The 19,715-nt window shown below is 39.7% G+C and overlaps 2 protein-coding genes across 7 annotated transcripts in view; both read right to left on the bottom strand.

Moving 5' to 3' along the window:
- On the bottom strand, window positions 1-12,359 carry zmp:0000000760 (collagen alpha-1(IX) chain). Its single transcript, XM_034151857.1, has 26 exons — window positions 12,281-12,359; window positions 11,022-11,145; window positions 9,443-9,836; window positions 9,277-9,354; window positions 9,087-9,182; window positions 8,954-9,007; window positions 6,386-6,439; window positions 6,240-6,293; window positions 6,103-6,156; window positions 5,898-5,951; window positions 5,764-5,817; window positions 5,629-5,682; window positions 5,201-5,254; window positions 5,063-5,107; window positions 4,924-4,977; window positions 4,787-4,840; window positions 4,647-4,700; window positions 4,444-4,515; window positions 4,322-4,357; window positions 4,010-4,054; window positions 3,892-3,924; window positions 3,198-3,344; window positions 2,601-2,777; window positions 1,889-1,979; window positions 764-841; window positions 1-475 (listed from the first exon to the last, which is right to left on the bottom strand). The coding sequence occupies exons 1-26, from the start codon at window positions 12,357-12,359 to the stop codon at window positions 270-272; spliced, it is 2,295 nt and encodes a 764-aa protein (XP_034007748.1). The 3' UTR covers window positions 1-269.
- Window positions 12,360-14,391: 2,032 nt separating this feature from the next.
- dst (dystonin) overlaps window positions 14,392-19,715 on the bottom strand; it is a 103,827-nt gene continuing 98,503 nt past the window's right edge. For 4 of the 6 annotated variants that reach the window (XM_034151831.1, XM_034151833.1, XM_034151832.1 and 1 more), the window contains 6 exons: window positions 19,065-19,182; window positions 18,328-18,441; window positions 17,021-17,211; window positions 16,703-16,813; window positions 15,981-16,107; window positions 14,392-15,454 (listed from right to left, as the gene is read on the bottom strand). In XM_034151831.1, the coding sequence (XP_034007722.1) occupies window positions 15,201-15,454; window positions 15,981-16,107; window positions 16,703-16,813; window positions 17,021-17,211; window positions 18,328-18,441; window positions 19,065-19,182 (915 nt within the window). In that variant the 3' untranslated portion in view covers window positions 14,392-15,200. The remainder of the gene's footprint in view (window positions 15,455-15,980; window positions 16,108-16,702; window positions 16,814-17,020; window positions 17,212-18,327; window positions 18,442-19,064; window positions 19,183-19,715) is intronic. The other 2 variants (XM_034151830.1, XM_034151835.1) reach the window with 1 other exon arrangement.

Raw genomic sequence — 19,715 nt, 5'->3', positions numbered from 1 at the left:
CTTGTGAAATAAATTTAAATAAAACTATCAATGAAGACGGCCTTTTTATACAAATATGTAATAATATAATAATTTGCTACCACTCTCCTTGTGTTGTCCCTTGTAGTAACCTTGTAGATCAAACTGCTCCCAGAAGTTGAGTTTCAGTTTGGGATTCATATTTACATGAACATTTCAATAGATTTGAACAAATATTAACAAAAACAATCTAGCATTTTTCCCTTCTTTAAGATCAATGTTCTCGTTATCCACATAGCATCTTTTTTTCTCTACTGGCGATTCCTCAGCCTCCGCGCCACAGGTCGAGGTGTCTCTCTGTTGGAGTTAGACTCAACAGCACACCCAGAGGTGAGACAAGCTCCTGGAGCGCCTCTGAGACCTGCGTGGCCCCTGAGGCCCGGCCGGCCCCCGTGGCCCCTCTCCCCCTGCTGTCCTGGCTGCCCGTTAAAGGCTCTGCCGGTACGTCCACGCTGACCTGTATTCGAGGACAAATTGCTGTTTAGTCTTCAAGGCCTCTCTGTCTACTCACTTAGCTGACTAAGACTATTTCACAGGCAAGAGAGCATTTACACAGATATTTTTTTTCTTTTTTGGCAAATATCACACCTCTCTTACAGTAACATATCTCCTCTACCCTTTCCTGGGATTCAAAGCACTGACTCAGCTGAATATAGTTTGTAAAACTACGCACAGGCCCAGATGTGAACATCTATTAAATTCTCATCTTAACCGAACATTATTAAGTACTGGAAGAGTCATTTACCCTTTGGTCCCTGGTCTCCAAAGTATCCGGGCAGGCCGTAACCCTTGGGTCCTTTATCACCTTGCTCTCCTCTGTCACCTGCAAGCCAGACACACACACACACACGATCACACACACACATTGGTCTAGACAGCAGACGGGACGAAATGCCATTCTTCTAGGACGGAGCGCCACTCAAATACACAGCATACATGTTGATTAAAGACCTTATGTGTTACTGAGATCATTGTTAAATAAACATTTAAACACCTTGTAAATATTCTTTGATTACATCGAATTGGCAAGTGAATGTGGCACGAGTGTGACATCATGCTCAGGCCTATAACCCTGAATTAGAGCTGAGCATGTGCACGTTAGCCGAGACTAGTTTTACACTATTTAATTGGTACAGTGCGGTCCATGATGAAAGGTAGAGAGTTTTTTCCAGTGGTGGAAAAAGTAAGAAGAAGCACATTTAGTCATTACTGTACTAACATGCAATTTTAAAAAGGCCTTGAATTAAATGTCCTTGACAAGCACTCTACTTTACTGCATTTCAGAGGGAAATATTGAACTTTTTTATTGCTACACTACATTTATTTACAAATGCCGGACTTTTACTTACTGTAACCTGCATCACTCAATAAGGGATGGGGAAAAAAAATACGAATTTGTACATATATAAATGTATTAACAATAGATCAATAGACTTCATAAAGACAAACCCACCGATAATTATTCTCTGCAGCTTTTAACTCACTCTTTTGCTTCACTGCAACTAGCTTGTGGACATAGAGTTGAATTTGCTTGATACTAAATAGTTAAAGTTGAAAAAGTTGAAAAATTTGTTTTTTATTTTGGACTAACACTTAAAAACATTTTGGTAGCCAAAAAAACAACTCCAAATAAATAGTAATTTCAGTAACTGTCTGCATGATGTGAAATAAACAACAGTTGCTCGATGAATAAGATGATATGTTTTATGTTACAGCTTGTTGTCTTGCCTCTTAGTGGTCCAAAAAATCAATTATTGTTGGCGTAAAGGATGTGAATTATTTTTCTTCTGCTAGATCTTGCTAAAACTGGTGAATTATAGCTTTGGTTTTCAACATATTCATAAATAATGTTTGAAAACAATTTGCACACCTGTTTCTCCTTTTCGGCCAAGATCCCCGGCCTCTCCGTAGAATCCCGGCAGACCCAGTTCTCCGTCAACACCGTCATTACCAGTGTCACCCTGACAACGTCATAAATAGGAAAATACCCCATTAATCTTTTTATGTGTTTTCAGTGAAAACTTTGCAATGTTTTCCTGAATCAAGGTTCCTCTAACCAGCTAAAACATGAAGAGATTTATTTGAATGATTATATAATACTTTGTTGGGAAAACCTTGTACAGTAGTGATAGATCACTGTTCCTTGTTTGGCATTAAACGCCACAACATGAGGCTTACAGGCCATAATGTAATAAATAAAGTCACGGCCTCAAGAACATTTATCAGCCTGAGAGGCATTTTGATTAAAGAAGTTGTGGAACATGAATCGGTTCAACACTATTATAATGTGGAAAAGGCTTTCCAATCCAACGACAGCCTTGATACTCTCCAAAAACCATTCAACACAGACCAAGTGTCTAGTCTGTGACTCCTTATTTGTCCTCATGGAGATGTGGAAAATCGTTTTTGCCAAATACTTCAGCTTCTAAGTCCAGTCCAGACCCTTGCAATGTGCATTTTATTCAGCCAGGGTAGAACAAAATCAAACAATGTACAGACAATGTACTGGGCTCCGGCGTAATGAGGGAGAAACACTAACAGCAATGACTTTGTGTCAATTTATGAACAATTGTAAAACTCACATTAGGTCCAGGGGTTCCTTTCAGTCCGGTGGGACCAGGGGCACCCATGGGGACGTCCCCATACAGAGGACAAACCGCAGCACACGTCCTCTTCACTGAGTTGGCAAAGGTGGACATCTGCACCAGGACCACTTTCTTACAAACCTCGATGACGTGTTGAGCTGAGAGGGTCGGGCCCTGTGTGAAGAATCATAATGATCACTGGAAGGGACCCAACTGGGGGACATGTAATATGAGGAATATTACGGGACAGGCATGCTGAAGCAGTGACTGCCTCACAGAGGAAATGCAATGAAGAAATGAAGCCTATAATATTTCCTTAGGCTCATTATGGATTTATAGCCACACTTAATGAAACCCATGCTGCGAGTCACTTATTACTACAGGCTAATGTGAAACTCTTAAATGTGTTTTTGACACAAAATACTGTTTGTGTGCCAGTCTGTGTAACTGCTGCTGTTTCTGTGCCATCATTTAAAGATACATGGATTGCCTAATATAGTACAGGCTCAAGAGTAGTACTACAATACTATAGCTCTGTAATGTGTGTGGTATCAGGAAGAAGAAATCAGATTCAGAAGCTTGTAGTTTACTTACGGGTGGACCCCGGGGACCCTGGAAGCCATCAAGTCCTCCTTCACCTCGAACCCCCTTGACTCCGACAGGACCTGCACGTCCAGATGGGCCGACGGGGCCGCGCTTCCCCCGTCCCCCCTGAAGACCCGGCACCCCCCTGTCTCCAACCTACAGGCAGTGCATCCGTCAGCATGACAATGACAAATGAGTTCAGCAAACCTCTGACTTTTAAACTAGTTAGTCTGCTCAAAATCCATTGAGTTGTATTGTTATTTTGACATTTATCTGCACTATTTAACAAAGATTTCAACTGGTGGAATTCATGTTTTGGGACAATTTTAAAGTAATGGTTATACACATAAATAATATTTTTAGGGTTTTGGTTATTCTTTGCCATTTTGTACATTAAAATCAAAACAATGTGTGCACTAAGATATATTAAATGATATCTGTCTGGGACCCTAATATCTAGGTAGCTTATCAGAGTGTCCCTTCTCATATACATTATGTCTTATGATTGTACTTGTCTTTTAACTTTTTGTGAACAGAAACTGAACTGAAGAGCATTGATCCAAACTTTCAAAAAATGCCACGAATAAAACTAAGTAAATAACAGAGTTGGTAGACTAAGTAGTTAGTAGTTTTTAGACTTTTCAGTTTGCAAACAGAAACATTATATTTCTCAAAGAAGCTTGACAACAGAATCACAGCTCACCTTTCCTTTTGGGCCCTTAACTCCTTTCTCCGCCTAACAAAGAAGAAGAAATGTTCATTTTAATGGTTGCCAAAAAATGTGATGATGATGAGAGAGGATGAAACATTTGAGTCCGTACCTGTGCACCTGTTACTCCTTGGATTCCCTGGATTCCCGTGTTACCCTGAACAAAGCAAATGAAAAATATGAAAAAGCTTGCAAATATTTGATGTATCAGAACTTCACAGGTGTTCACTGCATGACCAGATGGATAGTTAATACTTGGTAAAAATATAGCATCTTTTAAATCCACACAGTAACGCTTTAAATCAGAAATTATTCAATTTAAATCAGAATACTCCAGTTTAAAACATCTACAGATAGGCATTAGATGGTGTTGTTAGCGTAATCTTTTGTATCTGTAATGGCTGATGGATGAAGATGTATTTACCTTGGATCCTTGTTTTCCAGACACACCAATGTGTCCCTGCAAAGAGACAACATGGTTTAATGGCATGGAGGAAAATGAACTACTGTTTGGGAGATTTCAGAGAATTCTTGTGGAGCACTTACAACAGGTCCCGGTGGGCCGATAAATCCGGGTCTTCCTGGCTTCCCTGCAGAACCCTTGTAACCTCTTGGGCCCTCGAGAATAAAACATTCATTAAACCGACCTAAGGGACTGCTTTAGTCTTTGGTGTTTTCCTTTAGAATGGTAAACTACTTTACGTATAAGAAAATGTATTATGTGTTTATCTTCTGAAAAAACGACTTACAGTTCGGCCTTGGGGACCCATTTCTCCTGCAGGCCCAAGGGCACCTCTCTCTCCCTGTAAACATCACAAATGAATGAACATGCCCAAAAAAAACACAATTTAACATATCTTCAGACAAACAAACAAGATTGGCGAGTTACCTTTGTTCCAATGCGCCCAACTTTTCCACTCTGACCTTGTGGTCCTTGGTAAGCCTGTCAGGGATGAATGACATTACCACGAGTGCACTTCCAATTCACTTTATCATCAATACATCATTTGTAGGAGAATATAATACCTCTATTCCTAAATCACCCTCTCTGCCTGGCAAGCCTGGGTCTCCAAGAATGCCCTAGTGAAACAATACGATTATTATAGAACAGACACATGATTTATGGAGGGTAATTGAGCTCTCAGGTGTGTCAGCAGTAAATCACCTTTGGTCCGAGGGTGCCAGCTCTGCCCCCAGGACCAGTGACCCCCTAGTTTTCAGACAAAAAACATCCATTACATTTCAAAACAAAAACCGTACTGCTGTAAATGGACACATTGTCTTCGTTTAATGTAATACATACAGGCACTCCCTTCTGTCCAGCAGTTCCCCTCTCTCCAGGATCTCCCAGAATGCCCTGTCAAACCATCAGCATAAGTAATACATTATAATGTATGCAACACATTTCTGTCAGCTATAAACACGGTGAACCATGGAGCCTTCTTTCATATACAATAGAGTAGGTTAGCATTGTGTTTGAGTCTCTTTATTCGGTGAATCACCAGTTTATGTTGATACAGTTCATGTTCTCAGCCAGAATCCTACCACATGTACTAATGTTGTTTATGGAGACGGCACATAAGCCAAAAACAGAGTTTGATTCCAGAGTTAAACCACATTAAAACAGATTTTCTGGCTCTCAGTGCTTCACGTGGGAGTTTTGAAGGTAGTGGACAAGAATTAAGAGCTCATTATGGACTTTGGGACAGGGGGTCCCACACAACAACCCACCTGCTTTCCTCTGGTTCCAGCACGGCCTAACACACCAATCTTCCCTCTTACTCCCTGAAAAATAAATACATATTGGGATTAAATCACAATGTATATATTAAAAACAAGACAGTGAAAGGAAGGAAATAAAAATACCTTTACTCCTTGAAACCCGGGAATGCCTTCATATCCTATCCCGCCTTTAGCACCCTTTAAGGAGGCCAAAGTGTTAGAGATCAAATAATTCAATTATAATAGGGCTTACCACTGTGTATGAAGGGTTAACTCACAACTTCTCCCAGTTTTCCAGTCTCTCCGAGGCCTCCAGGTGGTCCACGCACTCCCTTTAATTAGTCACAATAATGACATTAACAGTTGTCTATAAAGTTGTAACATTGGACAGCAAACTGCAAATACATCTAATAAAAAGTCTGTAACCTCATTAGCTGCCTAATTAGACATTTAATTAAAGCTTAAGCCCAGCCAGGAGTTTACCTTGAAACCCCCTGCCCCTTGTAATCCTGTCAGCCCTTTAGGTCCTCTGTCTCCCTGTAAACACAACATGTCATTAATACACCATTTGTATCATTTGAGGAGTTAATAACATCATAAATCTCAGTGTGATAAATTACCACTTGGCCCCAGAGTCCTCTCATTCCTTTTTCCCCTTTGATTCCTTCTTCACCCTGAGGAAACGTGTGAGGTTTCATTAAAGCGTTTGATAACAAGCCAAACCAAAGTGTAACCCTGATAGGGGGATATTAAAGTCAGATCTCACCTTTAGGCCTGTGTCGCCAATGTTACCATAATCTCCTGTGTTCCCCCGGATCCCCTGCAAAACAAGTTTGAGTCAATCAAAAGCTTGAGAAATACAGCATAAAATACACATTTTGACGGCTGTTTCAAGAGAGAAAGGCAATAATGACTTGTGGGAGATTTCAACTTTGGACTCATCAGACAGAAAAACAGTTTAGAGATGACAGTTAAACACTCGGAAATTAGCTTTGATTTGTATGCTGACATTGTGGCTAGACAGACAGTGAACACATTGAGCAAAGCTTTCATGTGTGATGCTTGTATACTTTAGCATGAAGACTGGAAGCAGGGGGAACGGTGTATCTGGTTCAGTTCAAAGTCAACTAAATCTGCCTACCAGCACCTAAAGCTCACAAATCAACATGCAACACGCCAGGCGTCTAACATTAAAACAAATATTTAAAGGTGACAAGACTGCAGGAAGTCATTGTGCCTGGGCAAGACACGGTGCCCGGTATTTCTACTAACCTAAGCAGACCAGCTTTTGTCTGTAGTTTTATATTTAACAGACAGTTATGAGAGGGTCATCAATATTCTAAAAAACAAAGCGCAAATTGCTCAAAGTATTAATTTAATTATTTAGCTACAGCCAGGCGACATTAAGCTCAGTGCAACCCGGTCAACTCCAGATCCTATGTTGATATGAAGGGCTCATTCTAAGCTAACGAAACCGCAAGGATTCTTAGTTTCAGGCCATAATATACTGATGACAACATGATTATGAACACTTTATTCTATTTATTTCAATAAATCCACCTACATCCTACACTCTGGACCTTTATTTATATTTTGTGTTTGTTTGATTTGTACCAAACCAGAGTGAACATGGCTAGCTAGCTGTCTATCTCTGCTAAGCTTACTATCTCCTGGCTGTAGCATAGAGTTGTATCAATCATAATGATATCTCTTAAAAAACTATTCCTATAACGTGAACTGTAGTAAGGAAGTGAACATTTAAATCTGAAACTACTATAAGTTTCATGCACGTAAATATTAATGGCAATACACAAAAGCATGTTCAGCAGGATCTAGGAAACATGAGTCATAAATACAACAAAATGGACCAGAATGGTTTGGACAGATGCTGACTTCCTTAGTAGTAGAAGGAAAAGTGTTTTCCATTTGGCTGTATTTCACTGAGTCAACAAACAGATCAAACAAGCTCCAGGATGCCTTTGTGTTGTCCGTTTATTTGCCCACCTCACCAGCCCAGTCCGCTGGGCAAAGGGTAACCTCAGACATGGCCGACAGTAGGGCGAGAGGCATGACCGTGAACTTTACAACGTTTCGAAGGCGTTATAGCTCGGACAAGCAAAGGACCACCCAACACCTAAGATGGACAGTTTTTTAAATCCGTGCCAGGAAATGCCCTCCTTGAATGCCAGCAGGGGAGGAGATAAACATGTTGGGGCTCTGCGATTCACAAGCTGGCAGGAGGTCAAAACTCTAACGAGTTACAGAAGACAGATGTTTACTCCCAGATGAGCTACAGCTGCAACTCAGGACACGAATGTGTAGCCTAGCATGTACAGAGCTCTGGAAATGTGCTTTGAATGTGCGTGGGTCTGGAGGCGTACATGTGCTCAGGCAGCATGGGGGATTTCTTTGAGTGCAACGGACATGTTAAATGCCAAACGATCACACACGTATAAAAAATAATCCACCTTCTTTAAACACATGTTCTCTAGACTGTTTTAGACCGCTAAGCATGAAAGAGATTAACAAGTCATAAATCTTAAGTGGAAATAATCACGTCTGCGGCTCCCTGAAGATTACAAATGTGAGTGTATTTGTTCATTCATCGATGCATGTGTAACTGCAGGAGAAAACCGTCTTCATTATCATTTTTTTTAAACATCTCTTCCCTTTCGCAATTTGGTCTTCCTGTGGGGAATTAATTTGCCTTATCCAGACAAATTTCACCCAACAGTAAAGCATACTGATGGTGCTCATTACCAACACTTGGAGGGTCGGGTTATTGCTCAACTGCTTGGTTTTACTGTGTGTGGGATTCATTACATTTGGCTGTGTGTTTCTTTTCAAATGGAAAAGCAAAACCATTAGAAATCCTGTGATCTCAGGCCAGTTTGAGTTAAATCCTATATTCTAAACAGCCAGGGCCTGTGTTTTAAGATGCAAATAGCTATTTCAGAACGGCAAAAACAAATGTATTGTTACATCCGTATTGGTTAGTGTTTATATTGGCTTCCTCCTGAACCTTCTGCAAAGCAGACATTAGTTTTAAAACTATGAGAGCTTCTATGTTTACTATCGCTAAGCGCTTCTGCTTCCAGATCTGTTTCCATCCTGTCCTGTCTCAGTTGTACTTCCATTGCCATTTTCCACAGATTCGCTGCTGTCTCAAGAATAAAAGTTTTACAATGTCACTCTCCCACAATTTATTTTAACTCTTCATTGTACAGCAAGAGGAAGTGGGTGCTAAAGATTCTACTGAGTAAACATCATTTATCCAGTGTTACACCGGGGTTGATATTTGATCCACTGAGAGACATATTGTAAATGTATTTACCCAGTTTCCATGTCTTCCTTGGTCTCCGGCTTTTCCTAGAAGACCTATGTGACCCTGTAAAAGAATACAAAAAATATGTCAACAAAGATTGAACTTGTCCTATCAGTAAATCTCACTGTAAAGGCACATTAACCTTTGGGCCTGGAGATCCCTGGATGCCGGGTTGTCCGTGCATACATTTGCAAGACGCTCTTCCAGCTGTTAGGCCGATCTCTGCGTAACCCCCACACTGCCATGGACAGAAAGGCGAGAAAACTGTATTCAAACCACAAAAACTTCTCCAACTGACTGAAGGAAACCATGTTGAATGAGAGTAGACCTACCACACTGGAGAGCTCGCAGCAGCCTTCTGAATAAGCCTTCTCTGGGTCACATGACACCTCCATCTGCTGGAGATCCACCTGGAAAGAGACAGGGATCATATGGTAAGTTGTTAAGTTTTTGAAATATTACTTTGGATGTATATATAAATCCAAACTGTGAACGTACAGAGACAGAGCGATCTCTTGCTGCGCGCTTCACGATGGAAGTGTATCCTTGATGGATTACTGGCCTCGGCTCATCGATGGACTCCACGCTGACCTCTTCGCAGTCCATCAGCAGCTTCACCTGACTGCCCTTCACACTCAGCGCCAACTTGTGCCACTCGCCATCAAAAATCTTCTCCACACCACTGAAGGTCCTCAGCATCTGGCTCCCATGGTGGCTGGTGTAGAAGAAGTCTAAAGAGCGCGTATCCCCCTGGAAACGCAGGCCGACTTGCTCTCGTCCCTCTGGGTCGCTGACCTGCCACAGGTCCCAGGACTTCTTGGCCGTGTCCTTGGTCACCTTAAATGTCGCAATGACCGAGTAGTCGGAGGGAAGTCCATCTGGATACACATCGCTGTGGGAAGAGAGTGTGGTTTACAAAGCTGGGTACCATTAGAGAGAGGCAGCATTTAGGGGCAAAACACCAATTAAGGGCTTTTGTAGGGACATATGGGTTTTATTTAATAAGAACATGAATAAGTAGAAACAGAGCTTCTTGGATTTCAAATTCCACATTAGCATGTGACACATTTCTTTGTAACTTTTTTTGAATAATGGACTATTTAGCAAACTGACATTCTTTCTTTCTTTAATTCGAGTAAAGCATATGTTCACTTAACCCAAGGGTAACAAATCAGGATCTAAAGGCAATGCTGAACTCATTGTCAGGGTATGAGAAGAAGAAGGTCTACACCCATGCTAGCAGCTATCTCAGGCACAGCAGTTCTTTGAGCTAAATAACTCTCATCATTCAAGCTCACAACACAATATTAATGTGTTGAAATGTAGTTCTAAAGAGTAACTGAGAACCATAGTAAAATATAGTATTTTGTTCCACATTTGCTTCAAGGTTTGTATTTTCATGACATGCAGAAACATTGATGGCTGTGCTTTGTTGTACCTCTGCACAAAGCAGTGATGTCTCAAGATACTGACACACACTTGAGTACACTTACATCACCTCACTAATATCCCTGCAGCCAGTTGAAACGCTAAACTACGGAAGATCATCAAAAGTTAAGTTGATTAAAATCAATTATTAAAATAGTTTGCAATACATAAAATCATCAATTAGTTGGTCCTATGTGATGATGGACTGCAGGCATAGTGGCAACGTCTCTTGAGGTGAGGGCAGTCAGCTAGCCAATGTGCCATGTGTAGCTAACGTGATGTTTTACAGGCAACCACTAACGCTTTTAGCTCAAATTAGATAAAAGAGAAACTGAAGGTTTACTATCAGAGAAAGTCTAAATGTATATCGTTTATTTCTGCTTTACAACAGAAACGTGAGGAATATATATACGTTTTTATCAGCTTCATTGTCAGTGCATACAATAGATGCATCCGGGTGTCCATATTAAGTTTCAAGTTTCTACATTGTATAAGAAGAAAAGGAGTATGTTAAGGTATTTAATAGAATGCTAGAAATACTACAATTATAATGACCAAAATAGTTGTTATTTCGAGCCCTTGTGTTAAGTGACTTTGCATTTTCCAGATTAATTGAAATGAACTGTGCTCAGGCTGTGGGGGATTGTACCTTATAGTCCTCCGTAGGTGGATGGCAGGGTTGACACGGTAGGCCGTAGCCTCAGGTTGAGATCCGTCCACTATCTTCACTCCACTTGACTCGGGAACACGAAACTCCTCCAGCAGATCAAAACCTCACAGCACAAACAGCAGGCTTAGTTTGACATCAAAGGGATTCAGCATCAAAGGTGCTGGACTGCTTCTAAAATATACGTCAGTGCTGATATCACGGATTGTTTCAATAGTTGCATTACTCAATGTCATTAATAATGCCATCTCTTCACAGCGCCAATGAGGTCATTTATGAAACCCATTAACACAAAAAGGCTGTTTATTTCTTACATGTGTGGGTTTGGCTACTGAATTCTAAACACTTAGTGCTGCAGTTTGAATGAGATCACCAAAGCTGGGCTGTTTCCTGTGAAGTCACAACTATTAGGTAAAGTGATCTGATTACAAATGTCATGGCTCATGAAGAAACTAACTCTAGAAAGAAAAACTGATACCTGCTCCTTTAGAGCATGTACAAAAGGAATCCGTACCTAAAATGTGCAGACTTGTCAAGGTATTCTAGTGTGAGTATTTGAGAGACGAATTATAACGTTTAGGTGTCACGTTTTGTTCTAAAACTGTGTCATTCTAATGTATTTCAGTCATTAGACCATCAAAACCTATCAAAGTCCACTTAAAATTGATAACAGATTACATTAAAAAGGAATAACTACTATTATTATTGCTTAGTGCGGCTTATACTATTTCTGACTGTTCTATCTCAGGGTATGACCCCTCAGGTAAAACAAAGAGCCTGTGTTTACTAATTTATTTATGGTGAAAGTGAGACTCAGATGAGACAGTGAGCTTCAAAGGTTCATGTACACAGCTTAACCCAGGATGACCCTCAGTGTCACATAAGGAAATACAATACTGGGCCGACTGCTGTGAAGGCAAACAATGGACCATGAACTGACAAACACTGACATCTGCTGGTCATGGTACATACAGTTTTCAATCTGGAAAATGAAAGTCTCTCAACAGAAAATGTATGTGATTTATGCGATTAATGCCCAACAAGTTTTTTAATGATACATGTTGTAACATAAATTATAGATTTCTGAGATTTTTAAATCTCTATGACAGGAAAAATGAAACAGCATATCCATTATAACAAATGTTTCCATATGAAACTAGCATATTATGTAAGTGATGAGCCAGTGTTTGTGTTATTTTGTTGGAAATATCAAATAGGTAAGAAGAATATATAAAACTTACTTGGGAGCTTTTGACATTGGGTCAGTCCCAGGAAGGCAGAGAGTGCTGCAAACACCAGCATTTCTTTGTAGGCTGGCATTCTGTCTTTTATGAAGTCAGGGGCTATAAGTGCCTGCAGTACAGCAATAAAATGAATCAATAACCAAATGAAAATAGGCTGTTAAATACAAGACAGGAATTCAAACTTTTTAAACTTTATATTTCAAGGCATACATGTTAAATATTAAGAAATAGTAAATAAAATAAAACTTAAATGTCTCTACCAAACCCCCTGGTATATCACATCAAAACAGTTTTATTTGTCCTTTTGGTCATCTTAAATATTTGTTTAAAATGTCTTCGACAGCTTAGGTTTTACGGTAATTTAATGATAAGACTATCTGTGTAAAGAAATATAAGTTCTACTGAATAGCATTCTTTAGTTTCACCACATTAGAGAAACACATTATTGCCAGATAACAGACATCTGGATAATACTATATAGATATTCTTAAGATTTCTAACTTAACATTATATGAAACCCTAATTAATATCAAAAACGATTTGAAAAAAACCAAATAAAGAACAGTTTAAGAGAAGGATGCATTACTCACATATTCCTGAAAAAAAATGTCCCAGGGCTCTTGCAGATGGGTCTATTCCAGCTTCTGGTGTGAGGATGTATCCCGCTCTAAAGATCCATCCCGGCCCTGTGTGTGGTTGAACAGGAGGACCATTCAGAGAAAAAGCTGTGGCTCTCAGAGGAGCCTGACCCCTGAGCTCCACTCCACCTTTGGTCCCCAGGGGATCTGTCTCTTCTCATAGGCCAGTTACAACTACTGTCACTGCACGTCTGGGAAACAGAGTCATCACTCACATTAAAGTAATGCAGCTGATCATACAAGAGCCTTAGTGTAGCTTTTGAAACTTGCAGTATGTTGTATGCAAATTGCAGTATGTTGCTTCAACAATTCTATGCAACTCTAAAAAAAAAAGTTTGGGGGTTTCTTACTATGAGGATTTGTGTCTCTTTACACATTACGCTGGTACAGTTAACATAAATTACTCCTTTGTGGGGACATTTGTGAAATAAGTCTACAATTGCTTTTAAAACAGTCTCACGGTTTTAGTGTACGTTCATTGAAAAGACAGTGTTTTACCGTCATAGTCTCAATGAGAGAAAGATGTAGTATGTCACAGCCAAACACAAGATGCTCTGCAAACATTCCACCCTGAGCAGACCACACCCTCGATGTAAACCTCCACACTGCTGCTAGCAACCAGGCTGTAGGGAAATTACAACTGTATAAAACAAATAAGATAATTGTTTCACTATATGGCAACAAGAAGTCTAAAAGCTTCCCATGTTCTTAAACTTGAAGCACCATGTTGTATTCAAGTGTTTTAATTTAGCAGCATGGAAGAAAGGGACAAGAGCTAAGCGAGATACGAGTTTTCAGCCATGCTAGCAGCTCTGTGAGACTAAAGCTAAATGCTAACGTTAGTATGCTAACATGCTCACAGTTACAATAGCAACATGTTGTTCCAAATGATATGTTAATATTTATCATCTTATTCATCATAGATGCGTCACTTATCAGCATTCAAACCAAGTAGCCTACCGCTGAGGCTGAACTTTGTTTTTTTGAGGTCATAAACCAGTATTGAAGAAAAATAACATTTTGAGCTGACTTGTTGACATTCCAAGTAATGATATCAGTTATTTTGCTGTATGTTCAAATTTAGACCTGATGATGGCGCTATAGAAAAAGTCGGGTTACAATTAGCATTAGGTAGGTTTACTCCTCGGTGGCAAACAATGTCTGTACAAACGAACGCCATCTGATGGTTAAGATGTTTGTGTGGGAGGGTCTGGCTCAGTGGATGAATGTGTGTAAGTCGCTTTGGATAAAAGCGTCTAACAAGTGACATGTAATGTACACAATGTAATGTAATGTGTGTCAGGACCAGTGCCAAACAATAGGATTCATTCTTTGGGAACCATGACTGTCTGTATGAACATTCCTGGAAATCCATCCAATACTTATTATGACATTTTAGTGACACCAAAGGAATGCTGCTGCTAGCATTGCTAACACAATGAGCTAAAACAGGCGAAGCAGAGAGAATTCTTCGGTCCACACCAGCCTCTGGTGACGTTCTGCAAGCAGGTTTATTACAAAGTAATGGATACAGTGACAATTTCAGCTCTACCGAAATATACCATACATAGACATGGATGCACAAGAGAATGTCTACATGGAGTGGCACCTCTTCAAGGTCAGCGCACAAGCCGCTGTGAAGTGGTCGAACTAAACAGGGAGTGCAGCTGCTCACAAACAAACAGGACTTAAAAGCTTCATGATTATGAGGTTTCTGCTACTTGCCTTAAATAGTGTTTTTTCAAAGGTTTCTGCAGTGCTTACTGGGGTTTATGTAATATATTGCATTGCCCTTTAAATGCATGTTGGCAGTTTATCATAGCACTTAATAATAATTGCAGTGCCTGAAATGGTACCATAATGCACCTTCTACTCCAAACATCAGCAAACATAAATTACAGTACATTCAGTAACTCTCATGTTGCCCTTCATTAGTGTGTTTAGAAATGTTAACTAACCGTATAACGTAGTCATTACCAGATATTCTAGTGTTCATCAAACCTCTACAGGTTTTTGCATTAATAAAATAAAAAATACAATAAAAACAATTTCACATATTTCACAAAAAATAAAATACATTAAAAAACAAATTCACAAGGCCATTAACATTCCATTCTCACATCATATTAAACCATATTACCTCTCAACAGAATATCTTACATCTTCGCAGCAATTTAAATAACACTCAACACATTTGCAGTCTTTTAAGTTATCTCCAGTGTCCGTTACGTGTTTAGGGTGCAACTAGCTCCTGGGTTGTTTGGGTCGAAGGCCACTGACTATCGCTTGGATCCCTTGGCCAGTTTGCTCGTGGGAGTGGTTCTTCTCTGAGGAGTGGGGATCTTGGATGGTTTCCCTCCTTTTTGATGGGACGCAGAACGAGGCGTCCCTCGGGTCGAGTCACCGACAGTCTCAGACGCGTCCGAGCACACAGACTGGATGTCTGAGATGTCAAAGTCAGAGGCGTCACTTCCTCTGCGACTGCTCCCTCTGCTTCCAGCCTTACTTCCAGGACGGCTAGAATTTCTTCTCTCTAAATCATAAAAACAAGGACAATAAATAATGCTGCGGAACAATATACAATCAAAGGTATCTGTGTTTGTCACTGGCAGGTGGTTTTATTGGAAGATTATGTTGTTAGTACTACTTTCACAGTAATCATATTTAATAGCTTAATTAGTCTCGCCATTTTGGATGGTTTTCAATTCATACTCAATATTCCATGACGGCTTTTTGTTTTTTCAGAAGTGATAACAAGCTAGTCATTACAAAGAAGCGTTCCTTGCAGGTTAAGTAATACATCTTGTCTTTTACCGCTTTGCAGTTTTTGTAACACCTCAGACGATTCACTCATCATTTTCAACAGACTGGAAATCACTCTTTAGGTCCCTGAAGAGGTTATTGTAATCTCAACATGTTTTATTTAAACACATCAAATTGGGTTGTTCTTGATCAGTGTCAACATTGTTTTCTCTCTTTAAAATCAGAAACACTTGCTGCGAGTTTTCCACACATTTTCTTCAAATATGATGAGTCGCTGAGGTTTTTTCTCTACTCACCACCTATTGTCTGTCCTCGAGCTTTCAGTACTGCAGCGCTGATGAGCGTTCCCTCCTCACCACTCTGAAATCCTTTGCCTGACAAGTACCCAGGAAGACGCAATTTGCTGCCTTGAACAGGTGTACCCTGCAAAAGAAAGAACTTTAATGACTTCCCTTGTTCTTAACTGCACAACGTAGAAACAGTGTTTAAACGTTAAAAGAAAACATGACAAATGTTGTTGAGTTAGTTTGAAATTTGGCAGAAAGAATTCCCATTCCTTATTTTTGCAACAACCTAGGATCTATTTGAAGCAGTTAGTATTTGAAATATATGTTAAACATTAAAGTCATTAAAATCACACATGCTCAGATTACATCTCAAGTTCATATTCTTGTTATTAAAATGAGACCGACGTTTTGGTCAGGCGAGAATGAAATAATCAGCAAATTAGTAATAAGATAAGTTTATATGTTTTTAGACCCAACTGAAATCTCTAACACATTAAACCAACATCTAAAGGATCTGTCATTGTTTTAATTGCAGAATACATTGGAAAATCTAAATCAGAAATATAAACCACTAGCAAATACACCAACTAGGAGCTCTATCTTGTCTAAATGTTGATAAATCAATATTTCTTTATATTTAGTCTCTTTACAGTATTTGATAATTGTGTGGTAGATTTCAGTCGGGTCCTGACTGTGAAGCATCCCACATCATGTTCTGTATATGACTATACCTCTGAGGATGAACCTTGGCTCTCAAAGGAGTCTGATGATTTAAGAGGAGAGGATGGTTTGCTGTTTGTAAGCCAGGGCTTATCATAATTGCGGGATATGTGTTGGGGAGTCTGGGGAACAATGGCAAATCAAAAAACACAGACATGGAATCACAAATCAAAAAACTATGAGAAACACTAGATGGAAGAAACACAAAAATAAGGAAGAAATGTGATCAAATAATGTAAAATAAAGGAATAAATGAGAGGGAAATCATGATGGAGTGATCAATCAAGAGAGTGACAGAAACTAGATACCTGCGTAGCGGGGTCTCTCACCTTGGGTGTGCTGGTCACCGCTGGGCAGGGGGGGACCGCACAGCTCTGGCTGGAGCAGGATCTGTTGGGGGACGCTGCTCTGGACGATGGCCGAGACCTCCGGCCTCGATAGCGGAAGCTCGCCATCACCTGAGTGGTTCCCTCTGGCAGGATGAACTTCTCTCGCAGCTCCATGTTGGTTCTGCCTTTAGCTAAGAAAGGACATTCCAGGTTAGCCGGACTGCACAATATTAACATTGATTGTTGTGAGAGTTGATGATGATGAGTGAGATAACACTTTATTTTCTACTTTGGGTCCCTAATTTCACTGTTAATTGCATACATTTCTTGCAAGAACTGCTGCATTTACACCCAAACCAATATTCATCTACTATTATAATTTGTATTATTAATTGTTTTTAAATCTGTACGTTCAGATATATTCTTGCTGTGGAAATAAAATCACAAAATGTAATTTTCCAACTACTATTCTTTGTAGGCTACACTAGGAATTAGAATAGAATAGGAATGTCCAAATTACCAAATTACTGGGAAATGATAAGGGACATATATTAAATAAAGTGTTAAAATGAATTCAAACTAAATATGGAATCCAAAAACGGAATAAATGATGAAAACACAAGACTCATGCTCTTTCACATCTCATCCATACTGCTGCAGTACTACTACAATAAACGTTTGGTTTCTCAACCAGAAACAGACGCTTGTTTGCTTGGACTGCAAAGCAAATAGTCCAAATATTTAAACAAATTAAAGTTTGCACAAACACCCTGACACCAAAAACAAGCCCAAATAAATATGACGAAACCAAGAAAACATAAATACACCGAATGAACCAAACAGAGCTGGCACCAGTTGTGTTGAAAACAAACTGTCTTACATGCAGATTAAATCACCACTGTCAAACAAAGTAAAGTAAAATAAATACTGTTGTCAGTTTTGTTGTGTGTTATGTAGAGACCACTCCATCATCTTCCCCAATGATGGTGTTAGTCCAGTTTTAGATTTAAAAGTATGAGCATCAGTTGAGTCTCTCATGAGGTTTATTTGCTTGATTGTCAAGCAAACCTGATAAGTGCAAAAGAAGGTCGGCTGTAAGCCCCTCGCTACATGCAGAGACAAAAGAGCTTGTTTGGCACTTCAGTTCCCATGGAGATGTGACTCACACAAAACAACTGCATGCATGAAAACTAGCTGAAGGACAGCTAATAGTGAGTTCATGAGAATGCCATTCACGATGAGCGCTCACACAACAACCACGGTACCCAACACAAGAAGTACACACTCGGATGTGCAGACACACATACCACTGGTGGGTTCATGGAGCAAGGTGAGATATTGTGAGATTTGCCAACCTATAGGAGACTGAGTAATTGAAGAGTTTGACTCCGAGCGCAACATTTTGCTCCCGTGGTGATGAACTAGAAGAAATGATATCATGTTCAGCAGGAGGAAGGTTAAGCAGGAAATACAGAGGTTTATACTTAATACAGAAGATAGCAGAAAGAGTACATAGAGCAAAAGACGTGGGCTCAGAGAGGACGTTTCATACTGATATAAAAAGACAAAAGAAAAGACAGTCATAGAGTCTTCTTCCACTTATATTCAAATAGAAAATTAGGCTTTCCAAAGCTTTTGGTGGATCAGGCACCAAGCAAATAAGACTGTCTTTATAGCCTCAGTTATATAATGAAAACCTAATCATATTTACCTGGTAATTTTGGGGAAAAGAATATCACTAAATCAAAATATCAAAATGAGTTACTTAAGTCTTAATCTAAGGTAATGTATGTATGTAATCCTCGCACTAAAACGTTTTTATGATTTCAAATCAGTTCACATCAATATGAATTATAGTTTACCGCACATTGGGGCTGTCATTTTGCAATCTGCTGAACAATTCACAAAATAATCTTTATAACAATCATGATCTTCATCAAGAGTGACTAACTACGGAAGTATACATGAGACAACATTTGATGTGTACACTATTTAATGCATGTATTTTGCGTTGTGGCTTTTTGTTGGGAACTGTTGAACTTACCTCGACAGGGGTCGTTCTTCACCAAGAACTCATCCAGAGCCATCCAGCCTCCTCCCACACGCACCATCACAGTGCTGCGTAAAATCCTTACGAGCCGGAGCTGCTGAGAGTCTCCAAACTATGAGGGGGGGGGCAGAGAAGGGGAGTGTGAAATTGCTGACCTCCGCATGAACACTCTTTACTGCAGGTGAAAAGCTGTGCAACCCCGAAAACCAGACTGGTTTGGAGAATGACATTAATACCAAATGTGACATCAAAGTTTCCGTCCACTTTAGTACTGATTTCCTTCCCATGTTGCACAGATTTACACAAACAGGATTATGACCCAAGTATTTTTACTTTTCATTCACAAAGACACAAATTACACAAAAAGGCAATCCAACTGGCTTTCTTCTAGCGAGTGTGCTGTTGTGTGAGATCAAATGTGTTGTTCCTAATATACCTTATGAGTGAATTCATCCCACATAGCCTCATTTGATGCAGAGCCATACTCATTTATTGTTGAGACAAAACTATTAGCTAATATTGGCCTGCAGCAGATGCTTTGTATTGGTATTTGTGTATACAATTTGGTCTATAAAGACACAAAGTTACACACAAAAGTAAAGTGAAGAGTCCTTTTGGTAACTTAGAAACAGTACCTTCATCACA

This window comes from Trematomus bernacchii, unplaced genomic scaffold (assembly GCF_902827165.1).
Source record: "Trematomus bernacchii unplaced genomic scaffold, fTreBer1.1, whole genome shotgun sequence".
Classification (NCBI taxonomy): Eukaryota; Metazoa; Chordata; class Actinopteri; order Perciformes; family Nototheniidae; genus Trematomus; species Trematomus bernacchii.
Note: the sequence above shows the minus strand (reverse complement) of the source record. Positions and strands in the feature narration are given on the sequence as shown.

Excerpts from the sequence above, each read along its gene's own strand:
- zmp:0000000760 (XM_034151857.1), bottom strand. The coding sequence starts at position 12,359 with ATGCCAGCCTACAAAGAAATGCTGGTGTTTGCAGCACTCTCTGCCTTC. Across the intron at positions 9,008-9,086 it reads AGGGATCTCCAGGCCCAAAG|GGTCACATAGGTCTTCTAGG; the intron begins GTTAATGTGCCT and ends ATTCTTTTACAG. Across the intron at positions 3,345-3,891 it reads TTAAGGGCCCAAAAGGAAAG|GTTGGAGACAGGGGGGTGCC; the intron begins GTGAGCTGTGAT and ends CACTGCCTGTAG.